The following is a 12,523-nucleotide window of genomic DNA, read 5'->3' as shown; positions in this document are numbered from 1 at the left end:
TTTCAATTATGAGAAAGATGACGATGATAACGAGTGACATGATGATAACATAAATAATAATGTGCGCAGTTATTATATTGGGAGAGACCGATCCACCTACATCCTCTAGGTGTTAAAAATACCTCCTTCACCGTCAAAAACTACAAAGAAAAATATCATCTCTCATCTACCTGGTGTCAAAGGTACTGCAAAAAATTGTGATACATCACTTAATTATTGAGAATTTTTTTATTCCCTGAATATTATTGAAGATATAATGAAACATATGGTTTTTTGAAGATAGCACATGTTAGTATTTAACATCTTTGGTCTAGAGATGGTTTAGGTCCCGATTAATTTTGAGCAGTAATGCTATATAATCGTTCGACATAACTATTACGAGCATTAAGATTCGACGACAGTAAAACAAGAAAAATACGTGTTGAACGATACAAATTAGCTCTAATACGAGACTTTCGAAAACACTTTAATGAAATGTCATAACAACAGTACATACCAAGCGAATATGTAACAATTGATGAGATAATGTCGGCTTTTGAGAGCTGTTGTAGCATCAAACAAGATATTACTAGCGAACCTGATAAGTATGATTCACAATTGTTGGATTCAGCTGACGCACGATCTTTATATGTACTGAAATCGGAGGTGTACCTCGGAAAAAAACATGAAGGTCCTTATCAAATAAATAATAAGCCAACAGATGCCTTAAAACGGATTGCTACACATGGCTGAACCGATTTTACTAAAAACTTCATCAGTTATAAGTTGCGTAATTGCCTTTCGAATGCAATTAATCCCACGCCGATATCATTTTTTGTTCTTGAGATAATTGAGGCGAAAAGAAATTCCGAATGCGCATACGAACATAAAAACATACTCATATACAGACGCCCGCTCAAAAACTATTGTCTTCAACTCTAAGGACCTCAAAACATGGATATATATCAAGATTCGGGAAGCGCAAAATCGGACCATTTACAACAACTTTCCGTTATAAAGTTAATAAAGTTAGAAAAATAATGTCATTCACTGTAACGGACAATTATTGAATATCAAGCGTTTAAGTTGATAATATTATTTATATTCAGAATTTAAAAAAGAAAATCGTGTCAATGTGGTGTAAAGGTTTCAATACATGAAACATACGCTTGATCTTAGAGACTGTAATTTTTTCTTTTTAATCCTAGCTTTTCGACCAATAGATAAAGGGTGAGAGGATCTTCGCTAGAGAAAGTAAGAATGTGTGATTTGTATAAAAACAATAATAAAATTTATTAAATGGAAATTATTGAAAAATTTTAATATAAATTATTAAATATATAAAAAAAATATTAATTAAAAATAATTTGACGATCGAATAAACTTCAATGAAAAATTTTACAAACTTGGAAATATTAGCAATACAAGAGATTGCAAGCGATGTTCTACAACGAGCTGATCTCGATCTTACTTCTTCGACTACTGACCGATGTATCAAATCTTACGTATTTATTTAGTGGAACGTGACATAATTAATAGTCCCTTGCTTCGAACGCGCATAGTTCCCTTTCTTTTTAGAAAAATCTGATGCTCTGCTTACGGCACGCGCACTCTTTCTTTCAATTTTATTGTTACTCATTTTTAACTCCTAAACTATTTTTTTCATAACAGCCTGTAATTATTATAAACAAATGGAAAAAGTCCATAAGTGTTGGATTTAAGATTTCTTAATGGAATTTGTTTGATATAGACCAAGTAAGGTATCTGAAGACTCTGTGACTACTGTCGTCACTATATTTTCTTTATAGCAGCGTCTAATCGTTATAAATAATTGAAACATGTCATTAGATGCCTTGTTATAACCATATTAAGAGAAGTAGGTAAAAAGTTAATAATTAACTGAAAAAATTTATTTGTATTTAACGTTTTTTTTCTAGTTAAATACCTAAAATTTAGTTTAATTATTCTACCAATATTTAACCAGTTTTTAACTAATATTTAGCCGTGTTATCTGTCAAGATTCATAAAAATGGTTTAAGTTATTTAACCGGAATTAGACCATTTATTCCACAGACCGGTTTCATAGAAACCGCGAGGAGTAAAACTCTTTATCGTACTCCAAGTTGAAAAATAGAGAAATTGAGATACCTATATAGCTATTATCGCAAAGAACAATATGTCACAAATATTTTATTAGAATAATTCTCTAAAGAATTTGAATCCTTAATAAAAAATTAAAAATTGTTTGTATCGATTTTGAATAAAAAAAAAAAATAACAATGATGTTATAGACTTACGATTTGGGTAATGAATCCAGTAAAAGTTTTTTCCCTTCATACCTCGAATTTTCGATAACTTCATGAACAAACATTACTACACGAGCTTCCTTTATCGTATAAGGTAATCGGCATTCTACTACCACATATATTTCAACTGTACAATTTTCAGTCGCTTTATTGTTTACTTTCACTTCAATCCGATGAATATTGAATGCTTCTTTTAGTTCAATAGGTATGGTCTGCGATGACGATAACATTTTTAAATACTTCAAAATTTCTTGATGGTAGGTTTTGCGTATTTCCAAATCTAATATTGTTGTACTAGCAATCGAACTACTGACTTTTATATATTTTTCTATATCACCTAACTTTTTATATGAAAGGCCAAGTTGTAATTGAGTTTCGACCGCTAATTGTTTCCAACCTTCGTCTATGTATGTTTTTAATGCCTCCAGTAAAAAAGTAGCAGCAATTTGATCTTCCTCCATGTGGCTATGAAATTTAGCTAATTTTATTCCTATATATTTCGCTGATCTTAAACGGCCGATGTGTTTATACGTTCCCATTGCTAATTCAGAATATTCAATATATTGTTGGGTAAACACATTTTTTGAAGACAATGCTCTTTTAAGTTTATCAATTGGACTCCACTTTTCTGGGCATTGACTATATGAATCACCCATTCCAGCATTAAGATAAACTACCGTGTGAAGTTGCTCACTAGTTGGTGTATTCCCAGGCATAAGTCCACAAAATATTCCAAGTTTCTCAAGCTAATAACAAGTAATAGTGAATTTTGAAATTTATAATAATATACTCAATTATAATAACACTTATAAAATGTTTTATTTTTTACTTTATCCGTTGCGAGACTCCACAAACCAGCAGTATATAATGAACAGAGATCCAGATGTTGACTACTATCCATTTTGGAATATTCGAATTGACATACATCCAATACTTCCATTACACACAGAATAGCCCAGCATTCCAAAGAACCATAAGGAGTTTGTATATCCAAGATTCGAAATTCACTTAACGTATTATATATAAACGGTAAACAGCGATGGGCAATCTATAGGAATAAAAATACAATTATCAAACAGTAATTATTGAAAAAAAACGTTTTATTGCTTTTTACTGGACCTCCCATGGTTTATTAAGTAAAACCAAAAGAATACACTGTCTCGTGAATAAATAACTCCGAAGATCTAGAAGAGATGCTTTGTGGTCCGATATAAGTTTTCGAAGATGATGATGGTGATTACTTTTTAAAATTATTCCCGTCCAATAATTGAGAGGTGATCGAAAAGAATTAAGCCATAACGGTGTATCTGAAATGAATAACACTCTTCATTAACAAATATCAGTCCTCTGCAGTGGTCTGGGTGCAACCCGAAAGGTCCACACAACCAACTTTCCAGAGAAAAAAGTGAAAAAACAATTCGAATAGAACCCGTTTCCATTCTTTATAACAAATGGAATGAGTTACTTTATTTCAGTAAAAGAAAAAATTGTGCGTTAGAAGAATTCGAATATAACTCATAGATCCTTTTTTTCATTATTTACAACAAATTTCATTGTTATACACGAAAAAAGTATGTTTTCATTTATGTCATACGGTTGGTAATATTTGTTTAGTAAAAAAAAAAAATTTTGCGTTAAAAGTACTCATATATATAGAAAGGGTCCCTTTTTTTATTGTTTATAACAATTTAAAACTTATTATTTAAATATTACTATGATCAATAATCACTTGTTAGTAACAATGTTCAATTGCTATGAACACAATTCCATATTACTGACGATTATTATTGACTATTATATCGTCTTTAATGCTGTTTTCTCAATCCTGACACGAGTTTAAAATTCTTTCATTGCTGATTTTGTTTTTCAAAATTTTTTTTTTGATGAAACATTATCACCATATTTTCATACAAGTATTCTAATCATTTAATATTCATATTTTTTTAAAGATTTCGAAATTTTGTCTAAAAAATGGTATTATTTATAAATTGAGAAATTCAGGTCATTTTCCATTTTTGCTATTTTTTTGGTTCTGCAAAAAAAATGGCTAGACCGATTTTGCTGAAAATCTAATCAATTTTAAGTTACATAATTACGCGTCGAATGCAATTGGTCCCACATCGATATCATTTTTTGTTCTCGAGATAATCGAGGCGAAAAATAATTCCGAACGCACATATGCACATATGCACATACGCACATATGCACAGACACACACACGCACATGCGTACATACAGACGTTCACTGGAAAACGATCGTATTCGACTCTGGTGACCTTAAAACGTGGAGATATGTTAAAATTCGGGATTCGCAAAATCCGACCCATTACTATAACTGGGAAATTAAAAAATTCGAATTTAAGAAAACGACTCATAAATAGTTGCGCCAAAAATGTGCTTCTATTTTTGGGTGAAGTTCTTATTAGGTGACTGCTCTAAAAATGAATTAATTGTGCGGAGTTTCATTCAAATCGGGAATAAATTTATTCATACCGTATGATGGACGGCGCAATCGTAAAGGGGAGCCACGTGTAACGAATGTAGGTTCAATTTAAAACAAAAAAATTGGTGTGAGGCCATTCGGGGCGCCCACACGAGGAACTTCCCATTAGACGATTTCGATTACAAATTGGCTTTCCTGAAATTTATGAACATTATCGTACAATAGGTATCAGCAACAATGTTCATTTGTAAGTCAAACTTGTTTAAGCTTTACGCTACCTAGTGACAATCGACACCAAAAATTCAAAAACATTTTGGAAATTACCAGAAAATGTTTAAAAAATAATAACTATAAAATAGTCGTTATCGATTTCGTCATAAAAATAACTGTTTTGAAGACATTATGATATTTTATTTTTTTTATATGAATTCCACACGTTAAAGTGTCGAAATATGTTGAAATCCAGAAATTGTGAAATCAAACGATCATAATAATTTTCTTGTAGCAAATTAAAATAATCATAGTAAACTGTGCGAAATTATTAATAAAAAAGTTTTTTCAATTTTTAGTGTTACACCAACCGTTCGGTCATTCCACCTTTAACCTTGAATAACTTTGAAATGGTAGGTCCCCCGAAAAAAAACATAGGACATAAAATATTCGCAAGGAAATTCTCTACAAAAAAGTACTTTAGTTTTTTTGTTGTAGGACCAACCGTTCTCGAGATATAAGTTTGAAACCTTCGCCAGTTTTGTATTGTAATTCTTTTTTTACCCATAAAAAAAAAACTAATCGACCAATTTTATTTAAAATCTTTTCACGTGTTCTTTGTCACATTCTTTATCGAATGCAATTGATCCGAAGTGGATATCTTAATTAGTTTTTGAGAAACCGTGAACGAAAGAAATAACTTGCAACCCGAACGCACATACGTACATACGTACGTACGTACATACATACATCTTCTTAAAAACTATCGATATGAACTCCTCACATGTTAAAACATCGAGATCTGTCAAAATTCCAGCGTCGCCAAATCGGACCATTACAATAACTTCCTAATGGGAAGTTAATATGTAGACTAATAAGAAAGTTAAACTGGTAGAGCAGTCAGTGCATAACTGAAAAGTCTGGGTTTAACTTCTAGTCTTGATACAATATATTTTTCGCTTAAAATCGTCCTTGGCAAATCGTGAAGTCATCCATATATTTCAATAATTGGCAAGGTAGAAATATCTTCTAACTGGGGCCCCACCCGTATTCATGGATTCTCATTGTTTATTGTCACTTTTTCATCATTTATTACTAATTATAACTTTTCTATTGAGAATTCAATTTTAAAGAGTTCTTCCTCGCATAACAGAGCTAATTAGATACAGTACATACCACCAACTTCTGAATTAAGAATAAATTGTGTGAATAAAGCATCAAGCTCATCATATTGCACAAGCGCTTCATCATAAATTTCCAATGTTTCCAATAGAAAAGCAAGCTCTTCCTGAAAAAAAATTAAAAGAAATTACAAAAAAAGTGTCGTTTATCTAAATACACATATGTGCATACGCTAAAAAAAAATTCCCACAATTTTTCAAATATTTTTCTTTTTTTTTTTTTAGAGAAACAAAATGTATACTAATATCCTTAACTTAAGAATCTTATGAAGCAGCATTTAATTTGGGATATAGCATTGGAAAATCTTTATTATCAATCAACATGTAATAAAACTTGGCTTCATGTTGTCCAAAATACGCTTCTGCAATTCAATGTAAAGTAGTTTCATACTTAATCACTGATTAAATAACAGTACTAGAAGATGTGCTACATTACTGTTTGAAATTTTATATTTTTTACCAGTTTAATATTATCTATACATGTTAATAAATTCAGAGTATATGCAAATGGTTTCAATTGAATTGTTTCGAAATTTGAAAATTTAAATTAGTATTGCTGTCTGGCCATCAAACTTACACCGATTATGACATTGTTCTTCTAAGCTTTGGTTTTTTTCTCACCTAAGAATGAAACAAAAAGGGATCCCTCCTAAGTTCCATCTTGATTCAACGATTTGCTTTATCGTATACATACTTTCAAAACCTCGCTCAGTTTTGAATTATTTCATGAGTTGGTATCGAATTCAAATAGTTGAAAATTCGCTAAGATCATCATTACTGTATAGTTCAACAAGAGGATGAGGACTATGCCAGCTCTCAACAAGAAAAAAAATTGACAATGAGAGTACGTTTTGTACTAGATAATTTTATTCACGAAGCACTAAGAAACTAATTACAGCACTCATAATAGAAGTATAAAAATACTGAACGAACTTTAAGCATGTTGAATAATGATGCAAAAAAAAAAAAGAATTTGAATTTTAAAAATTAATTATCGCCAGAAGATAGTAAATATAATCTGATGCGCATGTCAAAATGGCAAAAATCGGTCAGTACGCATGCGTATCCTTATCCTTACTCTCCAATTGTGTGAAGGCCTTTAAAGTATCTTTTAATAGGATTCCATTCATTTTTATAGAAGAACTTTGGAAGAGTTTCAATGGGAAATAGACATTTTTACACGGAATTACTAGAAATAGCTGATGCTAATTGGTGTTTTAGTGGTAAAAGATGATTAGTAGATATTATTTAGACAATAATAGTGGCTGAAGTGTACCACAAAAAAAAATGAATAACACATCAACTGATGACAAATATCATGTTTCCCTGTCCTGAAAAAGGACATTGGATTTGAGTATCTTGCCTTATAGAGCATAACTCAGGGAATGGCTCTACTTCTTGCGACGGCGTTACTTGGGACGTGGTCTTCCCGCGCCTTGAAGAAAGCACGAGAATAAACGCATCTAACCCAAGGCCTTACAACATACCCCTACGAGTCCAACCTCAATTGACCGAAAGCACCTGGTTCTATATATTGTTTTTCACTTTGCAGCCTCAGGTGCAGGCTTGGATTTCGGTCGCCCATAGTACCAGTTTTATGCGCTTCGGTCAGTGGCCTATATCATGTGATGAATCGATAGTTCAAGAAGAAGTTAGTAGAAACTTTGAAACGGAAGCACAGTTAATTGTGACGATTGACACATTACTCAAAAAGTCCGCCTAAAGATATATACTAGTCTACAATACTTACCAAAGATGGAAACAAGATAATAGAAATGCTTTATCTCATTCTGAGAAAAGTAACCTCATAGTATATTTCTAGAGTTTAAGTGCATAATTAAGGCCATCTATTCTATGGAGTATTTTTTCAATAAAAATAATAATTGAAAAAAAATTCAAAAATATAAACCCAAAATATCTACTGTAATTACATGGAACGGAGTTATGAAATTTTTGAGTGACGCACTGGACTACGACTGTTTAGATCATAAAATACAAATTTATAATTTTTGACATTTGTGGGGCCTTTAGATGTGACGCACTTAAAGAACAAGTTACCGACATTAAAGATTTTTGTAGATAATGCCTAGTTTCTATAAATGACTCAAAGAATGGTCTATTTCGTCAATTCGTTATTGGTGATCGTTTCTATGAAAGTGTTAAAAAATGTATTACATTAAAACCTTCTGATTTTAGCATAGAAAAATTTTTTATACAATTTTGTAATGGCAAATGCCACCTAAATTCCTAGACTATAACTGAATATTTGGAATTGACTCGGCCACACCGTTGCACTAGACACTGTTTATGCGGAACTTCAGCTACATTTTTACTTAACTCCCGGGCAAACACAACAATACTTAAGCAACTGGAGGATAGAAATCCACCACTAAGAAAAATAAGATTCAAGAAACTTGCTAGGTATTCAAGCGGCGTTGCTAGGTATAACGGGAGCGTTGAGGACGACCCCAACCCTGGCCATAGGCTGCCTGCGGAGCATCCCTTCGCTGGAAATTATGGTGGAGGCGTTAGCGAAGAGGGCGGCCATCCGCTTGAGGAGTAATAGACAGTGGAGGAGCTTTCGAGCAGGGGATGCGGCGATTTTGGCCTCAGAGGACCCTACGGGACTCAGCGGCAAAAAGGTCGATCGCTGTCTTAGAAGGCTAAAGTTCTCACCTGGGTATGAAGTAATTTTTTTGGACAGACAGACCTGGATGGAGGAAGGCGAGGGATCGCTTACTCCTAAGGGGCCTGTCTGGTACGTGGATAGGGCGAAGACCAGAGGGGAGACGCCGAAGCCGGAATCTGGTGCGGTGAACCACGGGTAGGGAAATCTCACACCTTGGGCACGGACGCTCCCGTTTTCCAAGCAGAAGTATACGCAATCCTGATATGCGCAACACATATTATTAGAAAGGAATGCACTGGGCAGCATGTCTATATCTGATGACATGGGCTCAGTGACGATTAATGCTCACGGAGACTCATGGAGGACAAGTATTTGCACAGGAGGTTCACGAGCTACTAGGCGGAGACCTTAGGAATGAGGCACATCAGGGCGTTCATCAGGAAACCCACAACTCAAGTTAGCAGGGACCTAATTTAACTAGATAAAAGAAGGCTAAGAGTTGTCGTGGGCGCCATCACAGGGCACTGGCTAACTCAACGTCACATGAGGATGCTGGGACGCGTAAAGGAATCCGCGTGCCGGTGGTGTGGAATGGAAGAAGAGACACCTCTCCACATAATAAGGGACTGTTCGAGGCTAAGAGAACGAAGGCAGCGCCTACTAGAGAACCTTAAAACCGACCTGCCCATTCTTGCGATGGTCGGGACAGCCAGGCTTCTACAATTCTGCTAACTAATACTAGTTTAGTATTTTTATGAATCCGTCAGACAGTTAATATTAAGAATACTACAGATGAAAGTCGCCGTTTTACGACGATCTATTTTATAAGACACAATAGTCTCTAATCCACTACGTATTAACATTTATCGATCCTTTATTGTGTTTTTTATAAATCTATTATATATTAGATAAATAAATCATTCACATAACAAAAATTATAGTAAGATAAATTAATTGTTGCAAAACACAATGGATCCCTTAACAACTCATGTATTTTAGGACGTATAATTTATTAATTGAAATGTGCAATGAACATATGATTTACTCAAGCAAACGCTTCTCAGACAAATTCTAATTCCATAAGAAACCTAAGGCAAATTGTTTTAATTGCGAAAAAGTAAATTCTTGTCTAATGTATAAATATTATTCTCTAAAAAAAAATTCTATATTACAATACATGTATATAAATGAAAAATAACCTGGAGAAGGAAATATTCATAGAAGTTCCAGTCTTTTAAATTTCGACATTCCCTTTGCTCTCGGATGATCTCTTCAAATTGTAATAATAATTTATCATAGGCAGTTAACATGAAATGTTGAAGTCGTAATACTAACCCTCGCCATGACTCAACTGAACGAGACTCAGTTTTTGAAGTGTTAATAACAGATAGGCATCTGTAAGAAAAAAAATTCCAAGGAAAGTTATCTACAATTTTTAATTTGAATCAAAATCTATACTATAGTTACCTATCACCATGTTTTGCTCCAAAATCGTTACGGATTTTATCAAGAACAGTCGTTCGAGGTATAAGTTTGTTAGCTTTCCTTATATCATATGTTTCAACTACAATTATCATCCAATCATTTATATCATACTGTTGTAAAGCCTTGAACCAATTATCAATATCATCTTTGACTGATAATTTATATGCATCTAAATCCTGAAATGAATATAATTGTTGTTATAAATACAAACTATACAATACAATCACCTAAGATTTTATACTGTTATATACGAAATTGAATATTTTTTTAGAGCATTAAATATTCTCCAAAAAAAAAATGTATGGACTCACATCACACATTTTACAAAATCACATACAGTTGTATAGACTATTATATTTGCTTGCATTGGCTTGTATATATAATTATACAAGATTGTATATGCTTCCATATTGTGAAATGCAAAAATACATTATTGTCTATGACCGGCACTGGGACGTAATGGTTAACGCGTTAGTTTGATACGCCTTGGGTACCGACTTCGATTTCTGGCCGGGATAAAAACATTTATATGGTTTTCCTTGTGCCATTGTGAGTGGGAGGATCTATCTGAAAAACCGGTTGTATCGACAGAGGTATAGAAGGCAACAAGGCAAAATTTCAAGAGGCATCATCATTACCTATACAACCTGTTCACAGGACGAAGCTTTACTTTGAGCCTTGATGTGGATTACTTCCCATATCCCCTCTCTCTTTTTGTTTGTGTTTATTGCTTGAACCTTTTCACGGGTTGACGCAGGGCCCTAACAGGCGGAAAGATTATTTACGTGGAAGACCAGAAAAGCTGCAAGAGACAACAAGGATGCATCAAGACGACCCAAGAACTTGAATATTTCTGAACCCGCTGAGAACCGAAACGTTCAATAAGGTGTCCGGTTGACTTTGCGCGCACTGCTCTTTAGTGCTCTCGCTAACAGCCAGTCCCCGAATCTAGCCACATGTATGCGATCGCAATTGATTCGTCTCTACCGCGCATCGCGATATGATTCTTATCAGGTTAAAGGATGCGTTATATTTCTAACTCGACTGAACACTTGAGTCAGTCCAATAGGTAGTATACTTTGCATTCGTAATTGCTCAGTGAAGCTCACTCGACCAAAAATGCGCACCCTCGCGGAAACGGTCTGTTTTAACCTCTCGCAATGGAATAATAAGAATCTAGGAAAAGATACACATATTTCTGGATGGTTCATTGAAGGGCGTACTGTGCTGATCTCCAATAGTAGTAATCTGTCTAACCCCAAGAACTACAAACCTATTGCATGTCTAAATATTTCTATAAATTGTTCCCTAAGATCTTGAACGAGAGAATTTTGACTGCAATGGAACCTGTATGGAGACAGATATATGAACAACGTACCAGCAATGCGGTTTGACAGGTTGCAAGGAGACTTTGTTAGTAGACCAGTGCGTTACAATGGACGCATACTACTACAAGCATAACTTGTTAATGGCCTGGATGGATTACCAAAAGACGTTTGATACAACATCTCAAAATAACAAAAAACCTATAACCCAAAAACTATGAATTATTCTTTAATGGGACCAATTTCAATCGAATGAGCATAAAAAATTACGATATACGTATCTTTGCGATTTTGAAAATAACATCGAAATCGATGCTAAAAGAACTCTTTTTCGAAAAAATCCACAACCGATTTCAATCGAAAGAGTATAAAAATTTACGAGATACGCGTCTTCTTAATTTTTAAAATAATATTAACGACAGTAAACAGAATGACAATTTAGAAATTTCCAATTGCTGTTGATTAATTATTCATAAGCACAATAATTACTGAATGAATTACATCGTGACAAGATACTGAATAGTTCATGATTAGTCAAAATATCATTTTTCATTATCGTCATGTAGGTAAACATAGATACAATTCTTATCACAGTCACTGGTAAACAATTTTTGAGGAAAATCGTTTCTGTAATTGTGATATACGAATTATTCAGTGCTAGGATTTTGAACAAATATAACATATTTTAATTATTCAAAAAATTTCAACATTATTTTTCCGCATTTATCTTTAATACTGTAGTGAAAAGATATTTTTGTCTCTCATATTCGTTTAAATTTTGATTAATAGTGATTATTTCATAGGTGTATAAAATCGTGTGCTTGAAATAGAAATATTATTTTCTTTTATTCTAAAAATTGGGCAACACTCAGTAGAATAGAGCAACTTTGGCGGACCCTACTTCTATCCGCACCACAAATTGGGGATAAATTTGCGTCCGCCGGAGTCCACTTACGAAGAGTGGA

At 33.5% G+C, this 12,523-nt stretch overlaps 1 protein-coding gene across 3 annotated transcripts in view; it reads right to left on the bottom strand.

Annotated features, from left to right (window-relative positions):
* Nucleotides 1-12,523, bottom strand: part of SIDL (SIDL trafficking protein particle complex subunit 10) — a 51,653-nt gene that overhangs the window by 24,989 nt on the left and 14,141 nt on the right. For 2 of the 3 annotated variants that reach the window (XR_004690861.1, XM_035090265.1), the window contains exons 3-8: nt 10,216-10,409; nt 9,948-10,143; nt 6,115-6,226; nt 3,405-3,592; nt 3,115-3,333; nt 2,277-3,031 (exon numbers count right to left, since the gene is read on the bottom strand). Coding sequence is in view for 2 of the 3 variants with exons in the window: in XM_035090265.1 (XP_034946156.1) it covers nt 2,277-3,031; nt 3,115-3,333; nt 3,405-3,592; nt 6,115-6,226; nt 9,948-10,143; nt 10,216-10,409 (1,664 nt within the window). In the remaining variant the exon portion in view is untranslated. Of the gene's footprint in view, nt 1-2,276; nt 3,032-3,114; nt 3,334-3,404; nt 3,593-6,114; nt 6,227-9,947; nt 10,144-10,215; nt 10,410-12,523 lie in introns of those variants that run through there. The other variant, XM_035090266.1, reaches the window with a different exon arrangement.

Source organism: Chelonus insularis, unplaced genomic scaffold (assembly GCF_013357705.1).
Source record: "Chelonus insularis isolate UGA/USDA-ARS -01 unplaced genomic scaffold, ASM1335770v1 contig_76_pilon, whole genome shotgun sequence".
Classification (NCBI taxonomy): Eukaryota; Metazoa; Arthropoda; class Insecta; order Hymenoptera; family Braconidae; genus Chelonus; species Chelonus insularis.
Note: the sequence above shows the minus strand (reverse complement) of the source record. Positions and strands in the feature narration are given on the sequence as shown.